This window comes from Urtica dioica, chromosome 9, assembly GCF_054948205.1.
Source record: "Urtica dioica subsp. dioica isolate 48M chromosome 9, U.dioica_male_clone48M_v1_H2, whole genome shotgun sequence".
Taxonomy (NCBI): Eukaryota; Viridiplantae; Streptophyta; class Magnoliopsida; order Rosales; family Urticaceae; genus Urtica; species Urtica dioica.
In genome coordinates, this window is record NC_142764.1 from 14,264,100 (window position 1) to 14,288,138 (window position 24,039).

The 24,039-nt window shown below is 40.7% G+C and overlaps 2 protein-coding genes and 1 long non-coding RNA gene across 3 annotated transcripts; 1 reads left to right on the top strand and 2 right to left on the bottom strand.

The window, feature by feature from the left end:
• Window positions 1-286: 286 nt before the first annotated feature.
• TAF11 (TBP-associated factor 11) lies at window positions 287-2,188 on the top strand. Its single transcript, XM_089624961.1, has 4 exons — window positions 287-756; window positions 845-932; window positions 1,289-1,388; window positions 1,590-2,188. Exons 1-4 carry the CDS (start codon window positions 365-367, stop codon window positions 1,715-1,717), a joined length of 708 nt encoding a protein of 235 aa, XP_089481087.1. The 5' UTR covers window positions 287-364; the 3' UTR covers window positions 1,718-2,188.
• A 4,989-nt stretch (window positions 2,189-7,177) lies between these two features.
• LOC149385146 (uncharacterized) lies at window positions 7,178-7,702 on the bottom strand. The gene is made up of 2 exons (XR_016301195.1): window positions 7,537-7,702; window positions 7,178-7,444 (listed from the first exon to the last, which is right to left on the bottom strand). It is a non-coding gene; the product is annotated as an uncharacterized LOC149385146 (long non-coding RNA).
• A 10,552-nt stretch (window positions 7,703-18,254) lies between these two features.
• Window positions 18,255-22,291, bottom strand: BAM3 (Leucine-rich receptor-like protein kinase family protein). The gene is made up of 2 exons (XM_089625488.1): window positions 19,527-22,291; window positions 18,255-18,676 (listed from the first exon to the last, which is right to left on the bottom strand). Exons 1-2 carry the CDS (start codon window positions 22,231-22,233, stop codon window positions 18,336-18,338), a joined length of 3,048 nt encoding a protein of 1,015 aa, XP_089481614.1. The 5' UTR covers window positions 22,234-22,291; the 3' UTR covers window positions 18,255-18,335.
• Between the last annotated feature and the right edge of the window lie 1,748 nt (window positions 22,292-24,039).

Genomic DNA, 24,039 nt, shown 5'->3' on the forward strand with positions numbered 1-24,039 from the left:
CGAATGAAGCTTCACTCGATGATTGGTGTGGTGCGCCAAGCACATATGGGTGGCTGTTTTTTTTTTTTTTTTTCAATATGCGTTTTATTCAGCAAGCAAGAGTGAATAGTATGTTTTGTTAAAAAAAAACAATTAAAAAAAATGAAAAAGAGAAGGGTATATTTGAGAGATGAGGTATTATTTGTTTTAGAAAGGCACTCACCTAAAGTTGAAACAAAAATATTGCAATTTTTAAGTGCAAAAACCAAAATCACGGTTAGAAAGTGATTAAGAATAAGATCCAAGTTTTCCTGAGAAAATCAAAACACGCTCACAAAGTGGAGAGCGAGCGAGAGAGAGAGAGAGAGAGAGAGAGAGAGAGAGAATGGAAGGGAAAAAGCTAGTGAAGCAGCAATCGAAAGACCCGTTCGAAGCAGCGTTCGACGACGACGACGATGAGGAATCCCCTCCCCATTCGCCCCCCGTACCCGCACCGAACCCCACCACTCTCTCCTCCGCCGCGCCAATGGAGTACGACGACGACTACGACGAAGATCCCAACGACCAAGCTCCTCTCAAACCACACCCTTCTTCGGCCCCGCCGCCCTCTTCCCCCGCCGAAACGCCGTCGTTCCTTCCGCCGCGCGCGGACCACGTGGCAGCCTCTGGTTCGACCAAGGCGAGAGAGGACGACGACGAGGAAGAGGAGGAGAACATGGATGTTGAGCTCGACAAGCTCGCCTCCACTGGCGATCCTGATAAGAGTGCCAAAATGCAGTCTGTTTCTAGTTCTCGCCTTTTCATTTATTTATTTATTATTCTGCTCTAAGATTAGAACTGATTATTCTCTATTTCTCTATTTTAGGGCTATTTTGTCTCAGTTTACAGAGGAACAAATGAGTCGGTACGAATCCTTCCGGAGAGCTGGGTTCCAGAGAGCTAATATGAAAAGGGTATATATATTCTTTATTTGCTACATTGTTGTTTCGAATTGGAATTCATTGCCTGCAAAATTGTGCTCAATTTTTTTTTTTTTTCTTTCTGATAATTATGTTAGCTTTGAAAGTATCGATTTTGTTTAAAAGAAAGAGGTATAGGGAAATGTCTTGCCCAAATTTGACTGAGTTCACAAAACAGAATGTAAAACTTAGAGGGCTTAACATGAGCTCTGATTCAGCCTGAGATAATATGCTTTTCTTTTTCATATTTTTCTTTAAATTCTACTACCCAATATAAAACTTAGAAGGCTTAACATGAGCTCTGATTTCATTCAGCCTTTAGCTTTTCGATCTGTTGTTATTGAGCGCAGTTATTAGCTAGCATCACAGGAACACAGAAAATATCAATTCCGATGACAATTGTAGTCTCTGGGATTGCCAAGATGTTTGTTGGGGAACTTGTCGAAACAGGTAACTTCTTAAATTCTGAATTAGTTTTTACAATATGTCCCAAATCTTTTTCACATCATTGTCGTTGCTTATGAGCATAGAAAAAACAACGTAGACATAGCAGCAATTATAATTATATCCCCGTGCATCCTTACTCTGCTATCAAATAGAATTTGTATTTTCAGAGAGGTTATGTATCTGTGCTCCCAAATCTTTTTACAGCAAGAATGGTCATGACTGAGAGGAAAGAGTCGGGACCCATAAGGCCCTGCCACATCAGAGAAGCGTATCGGAGGCTGAAGATTGAGGGTAAAGTGCCCAAGAGATCAGTGCCAAGGCTTTTTCGATAGGTCCATTGAAGGCTGGTGTTTATTTGCACTGCTGTTAGTTTCAAAATAGGTTTATAGACCGTACTCTAGTGCCATATCTCTCTGCAGATTTTAACCAAGATGGCTATATCTCTGCAACCGTTGTATAAAATTATGTTCTGTAAAATTAGTATGAGAACTTGTTTTAGCTTTCAGGGACCACTCCAATTTGGAAATTGAGCTCCCTCAATTCTGAGATGCCGTGTGGATTCTGGACTTAGTAGTGAGTTTGAAATCTCAGACATGAACACGGCTCATGCATTTAAGTAGGGATATGTTTGTAGCAAGAAGAATAAGCTGATTGAGGATAAACATTAGAATAGAAACACAGATGAGTTATTTCTCATTAAAAATGTATACAAAGCAAAGGTTTAAATTGCCGGGAAATGACTGCGAAATGACGTTGGCATCGCGAGATTTGGAGGAGTCCGGCAAAAAAATTATGCTTTGTCATTTCTGGTAATTTTGTCGTCGAAATTGCGTGGACGTGTCGTATAAATTACGTCTCGTCATTTCGGCAACATATTCAGAACAGAAACTCTAAAAACCTCGACGTGGACAGAAGATTCAACAAAATTTTGGCGATTTTGGCGCCACTTTGCCGGCATGTTCAAAGTTCGTCCACACCTTGGTGTTGACTTGCGTTATTTGAATGGCAACTCTGGATTGAAGAAGAAGAAGAAGAAGAAGAAGAGATACAAACCCTAAGGGCTTAAGTAGAAGCCCAAATGAATGTCCAATAATAATAATAAGGATAAATTACTTAAATGCCCCCTGGACTCTTGACCACTTAACAAATTCGCCCCTACTTTTTTTTTCTCGCATCAGTGGTCTTAAACTTTGAATTTCTTACCAATTCAGACCTTTCGTTTATTTTTTTGAACGGCTGTTAAATTTTTAATCATGTGTTGGTCACGTGCACTCTCTGATTTGGGTATTAGTATGTAATGAAAACGAAAATCCCAAATCCTCTGAAACCCTAAAACACTCGAAAATCCCAAATCGCGAAAATGAAAGCGAAATCTCCAGCGAAGAAAAAGAAGATGAAATCTGTAATGAAGAGTCCTGCAACGTCGAAGATGAAATCCCCTATGAAGACACCTGCGACGGCGAAGATGAAATCGAAGAAAAAAAGCAGCGGAGAGAGCCTCAGCTTCTAAACCAGTTATACCCGAGCGCAAAGCCCCTGTTTATGGTAAAGAATCTTTAAATCTTGAATTTATCATGGTTGTAAAGTGTTGACCACGTGAGTCGACCAAGATTTGTCGTTGTGGTCCCATATGTCTGTTAGTCTCGTCTGTTTGGTCCCATATGTCTATTAGTGTCGTGTGTTATTGTCCCTTTTTGTCTGGGTTAGGAATATTAAGTAGGATTAAATATTTCTTGTTGTATTCAGATTTGTCCCTTTTTGTCGTTGTGGTCCCTTTTTTATTTTTCTGTTTTAATGGTTGGTAGGTATTAAATAGTGGTTTGGTTTTGTTTTGTTTTGATTATTGCAGATCCGTCCTCTACGAAGTTTACCTTAAAGTTTCACCACGGCGGGTCCATGTCTTACGAGAATGGTCGTATGGCGTACATTGGTGGCAAAATTGATCATGTTGATCACTGTGATTTGGACGAGATGTCGTTGTTGGTGTTGGATGAAATTGTGAAAAAGTTGATGGTTTATAGCTGCGTGCCTTTGTATTATCTGAAAGGAAAAGACGGGATTAACTATGATCTACTTGGAACTGACAGTGAGCTATACAGCATATGTGCTGAGAAGATGCAAATGTCAAGGGAAGTTGATGTGTACTGTGAGCACCCGATAAATGCTCCAGTTTTTCCTAGTGCACCACCACTGGAAATTAGTTATGAATGTCAAACACGTACAGTTGAAGATGAAGCACCTGCAGTTCAAGAAGAAGAAGAAGACGACCCAGATGATGTTGAAGCACTTGCAGTTCAAGAAGAAGAAGAAGATAACCCAGATACGGTAGACGAAACAGCTGCTGAAGAAGATGAAGCAATAGTTGATGAAGAAGACGGCGACGACGCTGATGAAGAAGATGAAGCAATATCTGATGAAGAAGATGAGAGAGCTGCTGTTGAAGATGAAACAGATGCAATACAAGATAGCGGGTACGAGCTGAGTGAGGATGATGTTCACGTGGATGGTGATATCGTAGACGTTGGTTTGAGGAAGCTTCAGAAGAAAGGAAAGGCTGTAGTTAGTGACGAAGAAGGCTTGCTGGAATCTGGTAGTGAGTATGGCGATGAATGCGACATTGGTGGTAGACATAGCTCATCTTCAAGTGAGACAGAAGAAGTGACAAAAAAGAGAGCCGGTACATCGACAAAGGGTCAGAATCCGAAAAAGAAGTTGCCAACATTTCGGGAATTCAATGTTGAGACAGATATGAGAAATCCAACTCTGAAGTTGGGTTTAGTATTTCCCAGTCCAAAGGTTTTTAGAGAAGCAGTGAGAGAATATGCCATAGCTGCTGGGAAAGAAATTTTCTTTAAGAAAAATGACTCAACCAGGGTTCGAGCCGAATGTAAGGATTCGAAATGTAAGTGGGTTTGCTATGCATCGTACCTTGGAAAGAAAAACTCATTTGTGATCAAGACATATCAGCCGGAGCACACATGTGCGAGGACGAACAAGAATAGGTTTGCTACTTCCAAGTGGTTGGCGAACAAATATATGCAGTATTTTAAAGACAGTGATTCCTGGTCGGCACCACAGTTCATGAATAAAGTCCAAAACGACTATATTTTGGACTGTTCGTATATGAAGGCGTATAGGGCAAGGAAGTTTGCTGAGAAAATCATAGAAGGGTCCTTTAAGGAACGATACGGTGCTTTGTGGAGTTATGGAGCTGAAATCAAGCGAACAAATCCTGGATCGACGGTTAAGTTTGAGTGCGATCATGATTCGGAAGGCAAACCAATCTTCAAGCGAATGTACATTTGCTATGCCGGGTGTAAGGAAGGTTTTCGATCGTGTAGGCCGCTCATAGGTCTAGATGGGTGCCATATTAAGGGACATCACACGGGGCAGCTACTTAGCGCAATTGGTATAGATGCAAATAATAGCATGTTCCCGGTTGCCTTTGCTGTGGTTGAGTCTGAGGGAAAAGCATCGTGGTCATGGTTTTTGAATATTCTGAGAGAGGATATCAGTATTAGGAATGGATTTTATTGGACGTTTATCATGGACAAACAAAAAGGCCTTAAAGAAGCTTTGAACATACTTTGGGACGACGGATCAGAGCCGGCTGAGCATAGGCATTGCGCAAGACATCTTCAAAGCAACTTTACAAAGGTAAAAATTCTGTGATGGTAAAAAATCTGTGGTGGCTTTATTTATTGGTGATTTTTTCTGGAAAAACAGGTTTCAAAACCACATATTTTTCAAAACCACAAAGGATTTAAAACCAATAGATTTACTACATAGAAAAGAGAGGTTTCACTAAGTATATAATCACGTTATATTACATCTCGTTCTTTTCTGTAATGTACATGTCTTCAAGGGACAATTTATGAAGGTCACAATGATGGCAGCTGCTCAAGCATACTCACATCATGGTTTTCAGACTAACATGGACTTCATAAAAGCTGAGGACGAGAAGGCGTATGAGTGGTTAATGGAGAAGGAGCCTCAACATTGGGCTAGATGCAACTTCCGAACTGCTATCAAGTGTGACGTCCTCCTCAATAATCTGTGTGAATGTTTCAATGGAACACGAGCTATTCTGCTAGCTAGACAAAAGCCTATATTGTCTATGCTAGAAAGGATAAGAATGTACATCTTGCAACGGTTCACAAAACAAAGACTTGCAGTGGATAGATGGCATGGTGATATAAGGCCAAGGATCTCAGAAATTCTTGAGAAGAACAAACTACACAGCGCTGAAAACATTGTAAAGTGGGCCGGTGATTCAGATTACCAGGTGACTAACATGTACGGGTCAATGTACGCGGTTAATCTCAGTGACAAGACTTGTTCTTGCAAACGATGGAACCTCTCAGGTATTAACAATTCTTTGTAATGTACATAGCTAACAAACAATACTTTATGTCTCTCTAACAATACAATTGTGTCAGGTATTCCGTGTTCACATGCTATAAGCTGCATCTGGCAAAGGCAAGAAGACCCTGTTAAATATGTCAGTGAGTGGTACTACAAGCATGTGTATGTTACTACTTACAAGCACAAAATAAACCCACTGAACCCGATTGAACAATGGCCCAAGATCGGACTTCAACCAATGGAAATGCCACCAGACAGAGCAGAGCCTGGAAGGCCAAAAAAAGTCAGAAGAGTCGAACACGACGAAGTTATTCGACCGGGAGCAACCAGGATGTCAAGAACATTTGTTATTACAAAATGTTCAAAATGTGGCGAAGAGGGACACAACATCCAGACTTGTTTTAGAAGGAAGCAAGCGGAAATGGTTAGTTTTTAATTTCTTGGGCTCATAATTTATTTACTGTAATTAGAGATCTTGTTAACTTTTATCTAAATACATGTGTCTATAATCAGCGCAAAGAAAAGGCAACCTCGCGCAAAAAGAAACAGTCAACTCCTCAAACAGGAAGTCAACCACGTCACCGAGCCACTTGTGAACGAAGTCAGCCACCAGCAAGTCAGTCCAATCCAGCAAGTCAGCGACCAGCAAGTCAGCAACCGGCAAGTCAGTCTAATCTAGCAAGTCAGCAACCACGAGTAAGAATTGTTACTCATAACGCAATTTCAAGCTTTTTGTATACTTCACAGTGGTCTAAAGTATTCTGAATTTTGTGTTGTAGAGGAGTCCGAGACTCATGGCCGCGAGTAGTCCGAGAAGGTGCCAATCAGGACTTCAACCTAGGGGTTTATTTAAGAAGTGAATTGTCTAGGCTATTTTTGTGAAACATTGTGAAAAGGACCATGTAATTTTTGGTAACAATTTTTGGGACAGATTATGTAATAGGCTGTTAGTGATGCCATGTAATGTCAAACTCATTCTAAATTATGCATGTATTATGGTCCTCTTTTGGTACAATATTAAGTTATGAATGGATTATGGATTTTCTTTTGATTTCATTTACCAATTTTTTGTTCATTTATTATTGACCATTGCCTTCCAAAATCTGATACAAATTAAGTGAACTGGGTTGTTTGATTGCTATTGTCAAGTTCAGATTCAGAATCCTCATTTTACTTGCACTTGTCTAATTGTGAAACAAGCAAATGTGACCCATACATTAACAACAAACCAAAACAATTGCACACTATAAATTACTTGCAGCAAACCATTTCTCATTTTACTTTCACTTGTCTAATTGTTTGATTGCTATAATCCAGTTCACATTTAACAGCACCAAAACATATATTCACATTTAACAACATATATTCACCATCGTGGGATACATTAACAACAAACCAAAACAATTGCACACTATAAATTACTTGCAAACTATTACAAATAACAATACCATACATATAATCAACATGATCTTAATTTTTTTTTATTCATTTGTAATTTTCCCAATAATTTCAACAGAGACAGGTACGTTCAACTCCATATCAATTCCACCAAGTTCTTCTTCAATCTGTGTCCTCTGTTTTTCACCTTCCATTGCGTGTAACCTCCTCAGCAAACCTGGGATTACCTGCATCGACCTCGTACACATTGGCGGATCCAACCAATCAAAATGCCCACATCCTTTGTCTTTGGAGTTCTGAAATAAAAAAAAGATTGTGAATGAAAAAAACCCAACATCGACACAGAAACCTTATACAAATGCCCGCCACCAGATTTCTCTTTCCTTACCTTAAAATTACGACAACCAAGAAACCTTCGACCTGGGTGATCGTCAGTCCAAGCCGTACGCTCCACGCTCGCGACTCCACATCGACACAGTCGACGATTTTCTGGGGACGAGCTCACTTCGTTGTTGCTGTCAGAAGTTTGACTTCGTCGGCGATAACCGACGCTCATCTCCTCTAACCTTGCTCGACTTCGAAGAAGAGATAACCAGGCGAGTTTTTTTAGGGTTTTTAGGGCACACGGTCTCGATTTGGAAGAGAGAGTCGGAGGCAAGCTTATTAGGTTAAGGTAATTTATATAGCGTTTTAATATCAATAAATAATGTGTTAAAAAGGGAATTTTAATAATTTGCCAAATCAGCCGTTCAAAATTTAACAGCCGTTCAAAAAAATAAACGGAAGGTCTGAATTGGTAAGAAATTCAAAGTTTGAGACCACTGATGCGAGAAAAAAAAAAGTAGGGACGAGTTTGTTAAGTGGTCAAGAGTCCAGGGGGCATTTAAGTAATTTATCCTAATAATAATAAAAGCCCAATGAATATCCAAATAAATACGTTATTTGTTAACACTATATTCTGACCCTATATAGCTATATACATACATTAAGTGTTAGGGAAAAAAAAAACAAGAAAGCAAAAATAAGTGTCCCTAATAAATAACATATGATAATTATCATATACATATAATTATTATATACAATAAACAATCGCAATAATACAAAGAAAAACTAAATCTTAGATATATTTATATGTAGCTAAATTTTTTTTATTCTAAACAAAAACACATATTTAAAAACATATGCGTTATTTTTATAAACTATCTTGCAATATTATTTCAGTCACAATTTTCGTGTTTTATCGAAATTTCCGTCGACACCGCAATTTCCGTCGATATTTTTTTAAGTAAATTTTCGCATTTTTTCCGTCGCAATTCTCATCGGCCACCACAATATCCATTTTTTGAGGCCATCGACACGAAATCGGCCGTCGGCATTTCAATCCTTGATACAAAGGACACAGAAGGTCGGAACAGATTAAAGAAAAACTATTGAAAGGCCCCTTGAAATTCTAGATTGTAAACTTTTTACTCATCTGATACGGCCCGGGATTCGATCTCAAAACGGGAGCTTTGTCAATTTTTCACCGAGTTTAGTCTCTCCTTTTTTGAGAGAGACTAAACTTTTAGTGATTGATTCTTGGCTTTTATTTTATTTTTATTTTATTAAATCAAGGTCTCTTAAATAGACTTAGGTTTACAACTTAATGGGCCGGGTTCAAAACCATAAATATAGTTATATAAATAAAATCCTAATTAATTATCTAAATTCGGGTTGATAAAAAGGCAGAATTTAAAAACCTAATTGCCTAACTCTGATTTACAAACCTAATTATCTAATTTTGTAATTAAAAACTCCTAATTTATTTAATTAATAACCATGGATACTAAATACGTATCATTACTCCCCTCTTAGTCTTTGAGATTGCTCTGAAGCTCTGTTATGATCGTAATTTAATAACACCGAATAACCACAAAACACTGAACATGATACGGTTCGAGGTGTCATGCATTGAGAAACGAACAGGAACATAAGTTGAGTTCCGAATACTGATCAGCATAACCGTAATGTACGGAGAAGCCTTCGGTAGTAAAAGACTAGTCAAATTAAAATAACTTACGTTGGCCACGTAAGACACCAATAACCGACTTGATAACCAACAAGCGGTTATGAGGAGTAGTTACTAAGAGCAGTTACTTACCACTTACCAAACGGTTACCAGTTCACGTTCACACTTGAGACCCCCCTCTGTAAAAGCAGTAAGGCTAAGACATGGAGGGAGAGGTTTTTTCCAGGATATTTATCGTGAAATTAGAGCCCCTTGACATTTGCTTCTTATATTGAGATTTGTCTAATATAGGAATAGTCCGATCTTTTTATTTAGCTTAATAATTAGCCAACTTGGCATTTGTTGTGTAATCATCGAGACAATTGTTGTATCAATTTTTTGACATCAACAGTTTGGTGCTAGAAGGAGGGGTTGGCTTCGAGTTACAATGGCGAGTTCGCCAGCACCATCACGGAATGAGGGAAAAGGTGACCCTCAGAGTAACAAGCAAGAGCAGATTGGGCATCACAACAGAACTCTTCCACTAACTACCAAGGAGATTGCCGAAATGCTCATTCGACCAAGTTTAGTAGAGCAGTTCAGAGAGATGCAAGAGCGTTTGGTGCAATTGCAATAAAAGAACGAGGCTTTAGAAGAGCAAATTAAATCCAGGCGGGTCACGGTCCGAAGCAAAATAGTGACTCCCGAAGAAGACCGTCCTCGCCACGGCCCGAGAAAGAGGTTGAAGAATATAGGTCTAAGAAGACCAAAAAGCACGCGAGAGATATGTATGAAAAAGAAACGATCATGAAGACACTGACAGTTTTGATTTACCAAGTATCCGGCGTTTTGATTACAGGTTTCAATCGTCTGATGAGGATCCGCTGCCTAAGAAGGCAAAGTCCAGAAACACTCAGGCATCCATATTAGATTCTGATACCGAAGAGTCAAGAAGTACTAAGCAAACTAACTACCAGAAGTTAGAGCGCAAATCGAAGAGGTCACTCTAGGACAAAGAAAGCGATAAAAGAACGAAGATATTTCTTCTCCTTTCACTTCTAGGGTGTTAGAACATCCCCCACCTCACGGCTTTAAAATGCCAAGAATCCCTTCTTATGATGGAAGATCCGATTCGGGAGACTATCTCGACACTTATAAATCTTGGATGGCTCTGCAAGGAGCAGATTCACAGGTGATGTGTCAAACTTTCTCCATCACTCTTACCGGAATTGCTAAAAAGTGGTATCAGAAGTTGAAACCGAACTCAATCGGATCATGAAAACAAATGTGCAATATCTTTATGGAATGTGGGTTCTCGGGTAGGAAAAACTCCTAAAGAAAGGTTATTGGCTATCCGACAACGGTCAGATGGATCCTTGAAGGATTACATCAATCGTTATTCAGAACAAGCCATTCTAATGGACGATCTGAATGAAGATTTTAGATTGTCTAGTATAACCTCAGGGTTGCGTACCGACTCGGATTTTGGTGGTCCTTACATAAAACTGGGCCTAAGGATTATAATGAATTTCTTTTGAAAGCTCAGAAGTACATAAATGCCGAAGAGGCAAGGTCGGCAGCTGAATCTATTTGAAGACTTAAAAATGGTCCCAACACCGACTAAGGAAGCGACCAATTCGAGCAACAGCGAAACAATCGCCTTCATAACGATCAACGCTCCAACAACCACAAGGATGATCGATATACGATTAAGAAAAATCGAGCTGATCAATTACCGAGCAAGCCATTTTCAAGCCAATATGACAAATATCATCCTCTGACCGACCATGGGGATAGATGAAATATTTGCACTCACCGAGCATCGGGAGAATTTTCCGAAACTGGCTAAAATCAAGAAGGAGACAAAAAGAGATCCCACCAAGTATTGTGCATTCCATCATGACATAGGCCATAACACTGCAATAGAAGCTTTGATCATAAGAGGAAAGCTGCGAAAATACCGAGCCGATAATCCCGACTGAAATATCGACAAATCTGATAAAGCCTACAACGAAATCGCTATCATAGCTAGAGGACCTCACGTCGGTGGGAATTATCGTCGGGCTCAAAAGAACTACATCAGAGAAGCAGAATCACACTCGGCATTGGTGATGTTTGCTTTAGAAGAAAGACCGACCAAGTCTCCCAAAAAGGAAACGAAAGAAATCGTTTTCTCGGAAGAAGATGGAACAATAGGAAATCATGTGGTCGGAAGGATACTCATAGACAATGGAAGCTCGGTAGATATATTGTACGGAGAAACTTACGATAAAATAGATCTAACTATTTGCGACAATGGAAGCCCTACTCAGCTTTATAGTTTCACCGGGGATGCAATTATGCCTGTCTTGTTTCGCTCTCTTTAACTATTGATGAAAACTCGAATGCAACGACAATCAACCCAGAGTGGGTTGTAATCTCCGGATCCTCGGCTTTCAATGCAGTGATAGGAAGACCTACACTGCTGGAGATCGGAGCAGTAACATCGGTTAAGTTTTTGACAATAAAATTCCCAACTAAATGGAGAATTGGAATAGTCAGATGATATCAAAAAAATGCCAAAATTTGTTATTCGGATTACGTGAAGAAGAACAAGGACAATGTCGTCACCCAGTCATGATGGTTTGGACAGATCTGGATCCAAGGTTGTCGGTTACGTCGGTCTAGGAGATGATATAGAGCTGATCGTCCCATATTTTTCCGAGCCGGAAAAACATTGCAAATTGGTAAATTCCTAAAACTAGGTATTAAAGCAGAACTCATTTCCTTATTAGCAAAAAATTTAGACGTTTTTGCTTGGAAACAATAAGACATGATAGGAATAGATCCCAACCACGCTTGTCACCGATTAAATATCGATCCTAAGGCTAGGCCAATTATACAAAAAAGAAGACCGATGAATGCTGATAGATATACATCCCTCAAAGAAGAAATAGATAAACTAATTTCCAATTGGTCCATTAGGGAAACAAAATACCCTGGCTAGCTCGCTAATCCTGTTCTAATTAAGAAACCGAATGGAAATTGGCGAACTTGTGTAGATTTTACAGACTTAAATAAAGCTTATCCAAAAGATCGCTTTCCAAAGCCAAGGATTGACCAACTAGTTAACGCTACAACAGGTCATGAATTGTTAAGTTTCATGGATGCATATTCAGGCTACAATCAAATCCCAATGTATGATCCAGACAAAGATCACACGACATTCTATACTGACCGAGGTTTGTACTGTTGTGCAGTCATGCCGTTTGGTCTAAAGAACGTCGGAGCTACTTATCAAAGATTGGTTAATCAAATGTTGGCAGAACAATTAGGAATAACCATGGAGGCATACATTGACAATTTGTTAGTAAAAAGAAAACTAGCAATTGACCACGTTACACACTTAAAAACTACATTCGGTATTCTTAAACGTTACCGGATGAAGCTCAATCCTTTAAAAACTACATTCAGTATTCTGCAAGAAAGTTCCTCGGCTACATCGTGAATGAAAGAGGGATTGAAGCAAATCCAACAAAGATCAAAGCTCTCCTCGATATGAAGCCGCCTAGAAGCGTTAAAGAAGTATAAAACTAACAGGATCAATTACTGCACTCGGGAGATTCATCTCTCGAATAATAGATAAATTTGTCCGATTCTTTGATCGCCTTTGAGGGTCAAGAGACTTCGAATGGACCAAGGAATGTAAAGAAGATTTCGACAAATTAAAAGAATACTTGGTGTGGCCACCTCAGCTAGTGAAAGTACAATAAGGAGAACCACTCGACATATATCTAGCCGCATCGGAACATGCAGTCAGTTCAGCACTAATAAAGAATGAAGAGTCAATATAGTTGCCTTTATATTACAAAGTCACCGAATGGAGGAAGCCGAAACAAGATATCTTGAGCTAGAGAAACTAGCACTGGCGTTAGTAACGACCTCTAGAAAACTATGCCATTATTTCTTCGCGCACCCGATCAAAGTACTAACAAATTTCCTCTTCGACAAGTCTTACAAAAGTCGTATGCATTAGGTCGCCTGATGAAATGGTCAATCAAACTCACTCAGTATGACATCGATTACATCCCAGGTCGGCAGTGAAAGGTCAAGCCGTCGCTGATTTCTTAGTTGAATTCACATATCGACTAGTTGAGGCCCCAATCTGGGAATTGTATGTCGATGGAGCGGAAAATATCCATGGATCGGGAGCAGGAATAATCTTGTCAGCCCTAGATGGCTATCAAGTAAGCATTTCTCTACTTTTTAAATTCAAAACTTCAAATAATGAAGCCGAATACGAGGCACTCATTAATGGGCTAGAGATAGCAAAATTATTCAACATAAAACGTATCATTGTCCATTCGGATTCCTAGCTGGTAATAAATCAAATAACAAATGGATATCAGGTTAAAGGAGAAAGCTTGATGCAATACACCATTAAAGCAAGAGCATTGGCAAAGACATTCGAGCATGTAGAGTTCAGACAAATTCCGAGAGAGGAAAATGTCAAAGCGGACCTCTTTGCCAAGCTTGGATCCAACTCGGTTGAAAGCACTCTGGAACAACCAGTCATCGACATAGATACCCCAAGCATCTGGAACACTTTCTTTCACGTGATCGAAGAAAAGAAATCTTGGATGACACTTCCTCAAAATTGAAATACTCCCCACAGGCAAAATCGAGGCTAAAAGCTTAAAATTCAAAGCTACTCGATACATTTTGCAAGGTAATTCACTATACAAACAAGGATTTTCCACTCCACTCATGAAGTGTGTAAATGAAGAAGATACTGACTATCTCTTAAGAGAAGTACACGCATGGATCCGTGGAAGTCACAATGGAGGCTCTCGCCCAAAAAAAACTAGAGGCAAGGTATTTTCTGGACAACAGTTAAAGCGGATGCTAGATAATTATTTGAGAATTCGAAGTCTATAAAATTTTTTCTAATATCCCAAGAAAACCCCCTTCTGATCTCATAAACATTGTATGTTCGGTACCTTTCGCCGAATAGGGAATCGATTAATTGGCCCTATGCCGAAAGGAAGAGGAAATTGCAAATATGATGTGGTCGCCATCAATTACTTCACAAAATGGGTCAAAGCTGAACCATTCGCACACATCACCGAAAACAAGATGGAGGCCTTCGTCTAGAAAAACATAATATCGCGCTTTGGTAATCGAAAAAGATCATTGCCGACCACAGAACTCAGTTCGATGCAAATAATTCAAACAATCCTGTGAAAAGTTTGGCATCAACATAGCATTCTCGATACCGATCAGACCTCAAGAGTATGGCCTAGTGGAAGCACTCAACAGGTCGATCAAACATGGTCTCGAGACAAGACTAGGTGTTCACAAAGGAGCTTGGGTCGATGAACTTCCAGGCGTATTGTGGGCATACCGAACTTCAAGACATTCATCGACAGGGGAAACTCCTTTCGCTCTGACATTTGGGTCAGAAGCCATGGTTCCTGTTGATGTTAGTATCACCAATCATGCCTGGGAAAACTATTCCAAAGAGGTAAACAACCGTAATATTTCTGCAAATATCGGTTTCTTAGAAATATGAGAAAATGCAGGAGACACAATCTATCTAATCAAACGCAAATTATGGGTTGTTTTAACAGATTAGTAAGATCAAGAAATTTCTAGATCAGAGACAGAGTTTTAAAGAAGGTGCTCCTACATAATAAAAATCCTACAGATGGAGTGCTCGGACCTTATTGGGAGGTAACTTACATAGTTATCTCATCTCTCGGGAATGGTGCTTATAGGCTCAGCATCAAGGAAGAGAAGAAAAAAATGCTTAGAATGTCGAGCACCACATACGCTTCTATCCTTGAAGATTTTTTTCATTTTCAATCAAGTATTTAAATTCAATCAAGGCCTATGGCCAGGCATATGTATATAGGAAAAAAGCCGAACAAGTCTCCTGTTATTTCAATCAAGGCTTAACGCCAAGTCTTGTTTCTAGTTTGTGTCATGGCTGATCTCCTGAGAAGCCTCGGTCTCATCTAAATCGATCGTATCCAACGAATTATATTTCAACTTCAACCGATCTACCGCCTCGGTCTGACCAGCGTAATAATATTTTGCCATGGTCTTAGAATACTCTTCTGACTCCTTGAAATTTTCAACCGCCTTTGCTATATTCTCTTCCATGGTCACCTTTGCTGCCCTAAATTTTTCCTTAAGATCGGCCTTCAGTTTCTCTACGGCTTCCGCCTTGCGATCACCAAGTTGAGCTATTTCTTTCGCCACATCCAGCTATTTCAAATGGAAACCAATTTATCTACCAGCAAAAATATAAATTTACCAGAGCAAGATGATCGGAAAAGCCGCACTGCCCGAGCAACATGCGTAATACCAGACCCACTCCTCGGCTCTTTCAGTGTCGGAAAACTCATCATATAGCTAAACACTTCTGAAAGGTGATCAGGAGCGTTAATGGCTGGTGGATCATTGGAAGATGAGGGGACCGAGGAAGGTGGCTTGGTTAGATCAGGAAAGGCAGAGCCAGAAGGACTCCGAACTGACTTCGGAGGTTTTTCGTCCTTCGAAGTAGAAGCCGACGTTTTTTTAATCCCTTTGAGGACGGAACTTTGAAACTTTTTGGTACCTTCAAATTTTGAGGAATGGTAGGTAGTTTCCTGTCACTGCAAGACAAAAATAAAAGAAGTGTTTTAAAATGGACAAGCTATAACGTTAGTGAATAATAAACATACCAAAAAATTCAGATTAGTAGGATGATCGGCCCAGTAATAAGTCAAAAGATTCTAGGCCGTCCAAATGTTAGTATAAGACCTAGTGGACTCGAAAAGTGATTCGATCAAACCCACGTCTCCTATTTCAGAGCGCGTCTCAAAGAAATCTAAAAAGCAAATGAGTAGATATAAATGAAAACATATAAAGGATATGTTAAGTCGATCAGACAAAAAAAAACGTACCGAATTAGAAAAGTTACAAAGCACTGAGTATCAACTCTTAGGCAGGTCAGAAAGCCTAATAAAATGAAACCAATCTTTCCACGCTTTGCAGCTGGAAGGTAAATCCAAAATAAGATGAAATTTATCCAATGCCGAGGTGAGATTGTACCACCTATTGCACTTCATATTCAATTTAAACTTGTGAACGTAAGAAACGGCTGCTGGCGGTGGGTCCCGACCATAAAGTTTGCGCCAAAGCATGATCATGAAAATCAAGACTCGGTAAATGTTTGGATTAAGTTGGGTAGGAGCAAGGTTAGAACAGCTGAGGACTTTCTCGATAAAAGGATGAAAAGGAAGACCTCTAGTTATCCTAAGAATAGAGGGATTTACAGCTATGAGACCTTTCGGTGGCCGATGAGAAAATTTGGAGGGTGACGGGACTATAAATTTGTATTTATGATCAACCTCGATGGACTTCAACAAGCGTTTGAGATATTCGTCAGTAACCCTTATATTCACATGTTTAGGCGTAAAATCGGTAGGTTTACGCTCTTCGAGACTCTTCGGCATATTCACGTCGGCATAGAGATCCCCTTCCTCCGATTCTATGGAGTGTTCCTCCTCATGATTAGAGGTTACCTCAGTTACAGCAGAACCGAATCGCCTATCTATACAAGGCCTAGAGCTAATCTCCTCGACAACACTACTAGAACTGGAACGTATCACTGCTAGAAAGGATGATATGGCAAGCGGGCTGACAAGATGAACCGTTAGACCACTCTCGTCAAGAGAGTCATTTGCCGCCGAACCAAGGAAAGAATCGGAATCAGACATTTTTTTCCTACAAAAACCAAGGGAACGACTCAAAGATCGACTAAAGGAGAAGATCCCAAAAGAAAGAGGTGCTGAACAAAAGTTGGAAAGAAGTTATGATTTTCAATTGCAATAGTGTATTTATAAAGGTGAGACTCGAATCGACGCAAAGAAGCTTCAAATTGAAGCCTAATAAATGAACGATCGCGATTGAATTAACGCAACAATTCACAAAACACGCTTGATCCAACGGTCCAAATATAAATCGACGACATGAATGCGAAGAGGCACTAACAAAGTCACTTCACAACAATAACATCCCACATCTAATCAACACGTCGAAAAAAGAATGACACGCGTCCATGACAAAATCCCGTCAGATGAAATAAACCAAACTTTTTCTTAGTTATCATCATCAAGACAACCTTGAATATTCGGCATTATATGAAAATGTCTAGCACAAAAGTTTCTCACCATTTGAAAATACTAAGAAACTGGAGGGCAGCGTTATGATCAGAAGTTAATAACACCGAATAGCCACAAAACACCGAATAAGATACGGTTCGAGGTGTCATGTATTGAGAAATGAACAGGAACATAAGTTGAGTTCCGAATACCGACCAGCGTAAGCGTAATGTACGGAGAAGCCCTCGATAATAAAAGACTAGTCAAATTAAAATAGCTTACGTTGGCCACGTAAGACACCAACAGGGAGGGAGAGGTTTTTTCCAGGATATTCATCGTAAAATTAGAGTCCCTTGACATTTGCTTCTTATATTGAGATTAGTCTAATATAGGAATAGTCCGATCTTTGTATTTAACTTAATAATTAGCCAAGTTGCCATTTGTTGTATAACCATCGGGACAATTGTTGTATCAATTATCTGACATCAACAAGCTCAAACTCGGGAACGCCCCCTAGACGTAGCTCATGGACACTTTTGTTCCATTGTGTCAAGATCCTAACTCCAACGTTGGTTGATCATTCATCGGAGATTGCAGAACCACTTGTGAATCGTCCAGCCGTAATCGTCGCTTTCCAACCTACTCCGGTCAATTCCCCGGGTTGCTCTTCCATGCTTGATCTGACATTGCATTCCAACTCGAGCCTTTTGTCTTCCATGAGCGCACTTATGAACATAGTAAATGATCGCTGCTTGTCTGCGACAAGATCTATAGTGGTGTTCTAAAGCTTCTTCCTATTCGGACTTATCACCAATTTAGAGACATCTTAGAGGGGTGTATTAGGACTTGGGATATTTAAGTATTTACTGTTGACTACTTAGTCTCAATCAGTTAGTCGACTACTCAGCTGTTACTTATTATTTTGGGTTAGTTACATGCCGAGCGTGGTATATAAACACGTCTCATCATTTGTATTAGTTGGATTCACTCGGTACAAACAAAGACTTTCCCTCTTTTAATCTCTTGACATGGTTCTTCTCATCATATCTCGTTACATGGAAAACTAGGTATTCATTGCATGTGAAAAGTGGAAGGGTGTTTGGCTTGGGCGAGCATTTGGACAACTTCTCTCATGGTGGGTCTCTCAACACTCTGCTCTTGAACGCAAAGCATCGCAACGAAGAACACTTGCATTGCTTGTTCCATCGGCACATCGTTGAACAGCCTCTCGTCCAAGATCTTCGCAACTCCTTCTTTGACCGAGTCGCTCTTCATTTTCGCCCACTGAACAATGTCCAACCCTTCTTCCCCGAAATCTCCCACTGGTTTTCTTCCGGTTATGAGCTCCAGAAGTACCACGCCAAAGCTGTACACGTCACTCTTCTCGTCCACTTTCAATGTGTAGGCATATTCTGCAGTATATCATTATTAATGAGATACAAGTATAAAGAAAAAGATAGTTGTAAACGTGTATGTTTGTTTTAAGTTTAAACATATCAGTAAATTCTGACGCAAAGAAAATGATCATAAAAGTACGTGTATATAGACAGAATGGCCTTCAGATCATGCTACACTTTCTAGGAATTAGGGAAAGTGGAGCTTATATATTGTGTATATACACGTTTACATAGCATCTCTGGATTCTCAAAGGCTTTGCTTTGGGGGGCTAACAAATGCTAGCTGGTGATTGGTTAAATTGAATTGATCAACATGGGTTTTGTATACGGATTCAAGACATGCAAAAATGAAATAAAATATATAAACATATAAATTAATACATAAAAATAAAAATAAAAATAAAAGTTAAAGTGTAATTCTCCTTTAGTGGAGCCAAAGCTTTTTACCCTTCTTGGAATCAACGTGCCTCTCTTCTTTTCTTGCAAAAGTAAAGTTATTCCTCTCAAAGGGCAAACTAGTACATTAAAGTTTAGCCAATTATTTTCTCACTACTTTTTCAAAGACCATCAAGCATTTGAGTCAATATATTAGATTCGTACTATAGACCACTTTATATTCATATTTTTTTTTCTTACATACTACGCACTCTTTTGCTATATGTACCATGTCCATTGGGATTATATTTGAACTTTTCAACACAGACTAGCATGATGTAAAAAAAAAAAAAAAAACCCTAGCAAAAAAATAAACAAACCAAACCAGCCTAGCATGATATGATAGAACTTGTAACAACATATTTAATAAATTAAAGTCGAAGCGAGACATTATTTTTGAAAATCATAATAATAATATGTGTATACGTACCCGGTGCGATATAGCCGTAAGAGCCAGCAATGGCGGACATGCACTCGGAATTCCCGGTACCATGCAAGAACTTGGCGAGCCCGAAATCAGCGACGTGCGCTTCGAAGTTGGAGTCGAGCAGAATGTTGTTGGACTTGACGTCCCTGTGAAGGATTAGAGGAGAGCAATCGTGGTGGAGATAGCTTATCCCTTTGGCTGCCTCAACGGCTATGTCGAGCCTGGTGTCCCACTTGAGAGACCCTCCGGCTTTTCCATGCAAGACCTCGCCGAGGCTGCCATTGTCCATGAACTCGTAGACGAGGAGGTTGGTCTCGCCGTCGGAGCACAAGGCCAAGAGCCTCACGATGTTCCTGTGCCTTATCTTCCCCAGCGTCTGGATCTCGGCCTTGAGCCCGTTGTCGTGGTGTGACGAGCTTATTTTGTTGTTGCTGATCCCGAGAAGCTTCTTCACCGCCACTCTCTCTCCGCCGATCCCCATCGTCCCGCCGTATACCACCCCGGCCCCGCCACGCCCTATCACGTTCCCGTCCTTCACGCACTCGACCACGTCTAGGCTCGTGAACCCCAGCTTCTGGAACGCCGTGAGCTTCCACGAACCCGACTCTTTGTTCCTTCTCGACCGCGCGATGGCAAAGGCTGCGAAGAGGAGCGAGCAGAGCAAGAGACCGAGGGCGAAGATGAGCTTGTATTTGGCGGGAACTGCGTGATGACCAGAAGACTGGTTGGTGGTTTCGGAGGCGCTCTCCGGCGAGGCTGAGCTGGCGTTGCTGTTGCAGGTTGGAGATACGCAGAGATGGGGGTTTCCGGCGAAGGAGGTCGAGTTGAAGAACGAGTACTGGCCGGTTTCTGGCACCGAGCCGGAGAGGTTGTTGTGGGAGAAATCCGCGGAGGTGAGGCTTTTCATCGACCCTATCTCTCTCGGCGGGGCTCCGGTGAGGTTGTTCCACGAGATGTTGAGGTAGTTGAGGTTGTGAATCTCGGCGATCCGAGCCGGGATTTCGCCGGAGATTTGGTTCTGGCTTAGGTCCAGGTAGGTCAGTACGAGACAGTTGCTTATGGAGGAAGGTATTTGACCTGACAGCCTGTTCTTGCTCAGGTCCGCCTTGAGAAGACTCTTCAATCGGCCGACCTCGGGCGGGATAGCGGCGGTGAATCCGTTTCCGCTGAGCAACACGATCTGGAGGCTCGAGAAGTCACCTAGGGAGCGAGGGATCGGGCCCGACAGCCGGTTGTTGGAGAGATTTATCTGCGAGAGCTTCGATGCCGCCTTTTTCGTGCTCGCTTGCTCGAGCTCTCCGGTGAGATAGTTGTTATGAAGCTCGAGCAGTGATAGCTCCGGCAAGTAGAGAAACCCTCTCGGCAAATCTCCGGCCAAGTAGTTCTGTCCCATCCGAACCCTCACGAGCGTGTCGCAACGCCCGAGATCTTCGGGCAACGGCCCAAATAGGAAGTTGTTGAGCAGGATCAGAATCCTGAGCTTCCGGCCGGAGCAGAGAGACTTAGGGATGGTCCCGGTGAGCTTGTTGGTCGAGAGATCGAGCTCAGCGAGCATTCTGTTCAGGCCGAGCCTCGGCGGTATCGTCCCGGTGAAGTTGTTCTGCCATAGCTTCAGGACCTCCAGTTTTGAAAGCTCGGCGATCCCGCGGGGGATCTCGCCGTGGAACTTGTTGATGAACAGGTTCAGAAGGGTGAGCTCTTTGAGCCCCGAGAATTCTCCCGGGATTTCTCCGCTGAGCTCGTTGTTCGAGAGGTCCAACGACATGAGGGCGGTCAGATTCCCGAGCTGAGCGGGGAGAGAGCCGTTGAGCTCGTTTGTCTGAAGGAATAGAGTGTCAAGCTTCTTCAAGTTCCCGAGCTCCGGCGGAATCGGGCCTTTTAGGGAACAGTTAGCGATGTCCAAGTGAGAAAGACTCAAAAGCTTACCAAACTCCGCGGGAATTCCTCCGTCGAAGGCGTTGTAGTACCCCAAGTAGAGCTGTTTCAACCTCGTGAGATTGCCGAGCTCGCTTGGGATCGCTCCGCTGAGGTCGTTCCCAGCCAGGGAGAGATATTCCAGCCCCGACATGAGCCCATAGCTCCGGGGAATCTCGCCGGAGAAGAAGTTCCCACCCAGGCTCAGGTACCGGAGCTTACTGAGCCCGGCTATGCTCCGGGGAAGCGAGCCATTGAAATTGTTGTTGTAGGCGTCTAGGGTTACGAGCTCTTTCAGCTCCGAGAATTCCCAGCTCATTTCTCCGGCGAACAGGTTGTTGGACAAGTTGAGGTGCTTCAGCCGCGCGAGAGCGTGAATTCCGGCGGGAAAGTCTCCGGCGAAATCGTTCCCGGAGACGTCGAGGGAGGCGAGGGAACGGAGCCGAGTGATCGCCGGCGAGAGAGAGCCCGAGATGTTGGAGTTGGAAATGTCGAGCGACACGATCATCGACGATCCCGTGGTGTCGCATTGGACTCCTGGCCAAGCGCAGAGGAGCGAGTGGTTTGAGAGGTTCCATGAATCGAATGAAATGTTTTCCGTTTGGAATGACTGTTTGAGTGTCACCAAAATGGAGGCTTGTCTTCTCAGAGACAGATTATGCGAAGAAGAAGAAGAAGAAGAAGAAACAGAGTGAATGGAAACAGTAATGAATAGCAAGAAATATAACAGCTTCATCTTTTGAGAGCGAAGAGAAGGAAGTGACATTTCTAATGATGGAAGAGTTTTTATACGCATTATAAATTGTTTTCTTTCTTCTGTTTACACTTTACACATGCATAGATATATACACATAATTAATATATTTTTGCAATACGGAGGAGAGTTTCTTATATATAACTAAACTAGTAAGGCTATTCACATTTGTATTTTCATTTATTTTATTTTTCTTTCCTTTGTCATCACACACACACAGTTTACATATAAATATGCTTTCATGGTCAACTTTATAAAAGCAAAAAAAGCAACGTTTGCATATAAATATGGATACCAGCAGACCGTTTGATCCACCATATGACCTCAGACACTTTATTTTATTGTATATTTCTTTTATTACTTTGGGCCTTTGCGTTCAAATTACATAAATGACCTCCAATAACTTTCACTAATCTGTTTCTAGGCTGCCTAAGTGGATCACCATGAATATATATCGTTAGATTTCAAATAGCCTCTTACCAATCATAATTATACACTTACGTAAGTGTCATATCTATCATATTAGTGGGAGATCTTCCATTTCATTTTCATGCATAGTGCTGAATAATACGTTCTTTGCATCTTATAAAGGACTGAGGATTTTTTATTTTTTATTTTTAAATCCGTTAAATAAACTAATACTGTTTCTAAACATATTTTGTATGTTGGTGACACACTGACAACAACTTCACAGCAAAAAAAACATCAGTCAAAATGGAATGAATATGTTTGTTGTGTCGTCTTTTCTTGTAGTTCAATAATAATGTCGATCAGCCAAAAATATATCAAACCATAGCGCTTACATTGGATATAAATTGCAAACCCTCAAATCCTTTGTTTCTTCTTTTTAGGTGGATTCCTTTGGTTGGAGCGTGAGACCATCTTTTTTTCTTTAATGTTATATTTATTAATTTATTTCTATAAACTATTATTTCTTTGACGCTGGGATAAGAATAAGGCTAGCTAGTAGTACTAATTGTTTGGGAGCAAAGTTCTTTTATATTATTTCTTTTACCCTTCCTCTCTTTGCTTTAAGACCGCAATGTGATAAAGCAAAAGCTAAAATAGATTGTTTGAAAGAGAAGTTGGGGTCTCTCCAAAAAAAAAAAAAAAAAAAAAAGAAAACAAAAAAAGAGAAGTTGGGGATTCATCCATGGATCTCTCTTTTCCTTTTTTCAGCTGCAGTGGCCCTATGTTGAATCTTTCCTAGCTTTCTTTTACCATTTTCATTTTCCCTGCACTACAGTGGCTTGTCTTAATATTGTTCAATGCGGTTAATATATTAGTTTTCTATTACTCTAAACTCTCAAGTAAAGTAAAGTTCAGCTTGGATGTATTGTGATGATTTCTTAATTGTTTTATCTGAAGAAAAATATTAGCTAATGTTACTTTTTAGTGAAGAATAGTAGGGATTTAGCTCAAAATAAATTGGAAATGAGGGAGGAGTAACTTATGAAACTTTTACTAGTTCTTATCGTTGTATTCACATCTTTGCGTTCGTTCATCTTTTCGAACCCCGACGATTTAATCGACTGTCGGACTTTATTAAGCTCTGATATCATGTGAAGTATCATGTTCTATAACAAAATCAATTGACAATGATACAATTATTGAAAAAACAAGTTTTAGAAGTCGCTAGAAAAATGTCAATTATTAAATAAAGAGATGTCCAAACAGTTCAAACAAATGAATTTGAGGCATCAAGTCGGTATTTTTGGGCTTCGCTTAAATGTGTAGGAACTCCCACCCACCTTTTTAGCAAGAAAATAGGTGCAAAATATTTGGGCATCGATTTATGTCCGAGTGACGCCCAAAAAACCGTGGTGTACATGCCACATTGTCGCATGG

Bases quoted from the DNA above. Each gene is read 5' to 3' on its own strand.
- TAF11 (XM_089624961.1), top strand. From the start codon at position 365: ATGGAAGGGAAAAAGCTAGTGAAGCAGCAATCGAAAGACCCGTTCGAA. The intron at 757-844 runs GTCTGTTTCTAG...TCTCTATTTTAG, and splicing joins GATAAGAGTGCCAAAATGCA to GGCTATTTTGTCTCAGTTTA. The intron at 933-1,288 runs GTATATATATTC...TATTGAGCGCAG, and splicing joins AGAGAGCTAATATGAAAAGG to TTATTAGCTAGCATCACAGG.
- BAM3 (XM_089625488.1), bottom strand. From the start codon at position 22,233: ATGCGTATAAAAACTCTTCCATCATTAGAAATGTCACTTCCTTCTCTT. The intron at 18,677-19,526 runs GTACGTATACAC...GATATACTGCAG, and splicing joins TTACGGCTATATCGCACCGG to AATATGCCTACACATTGAAA.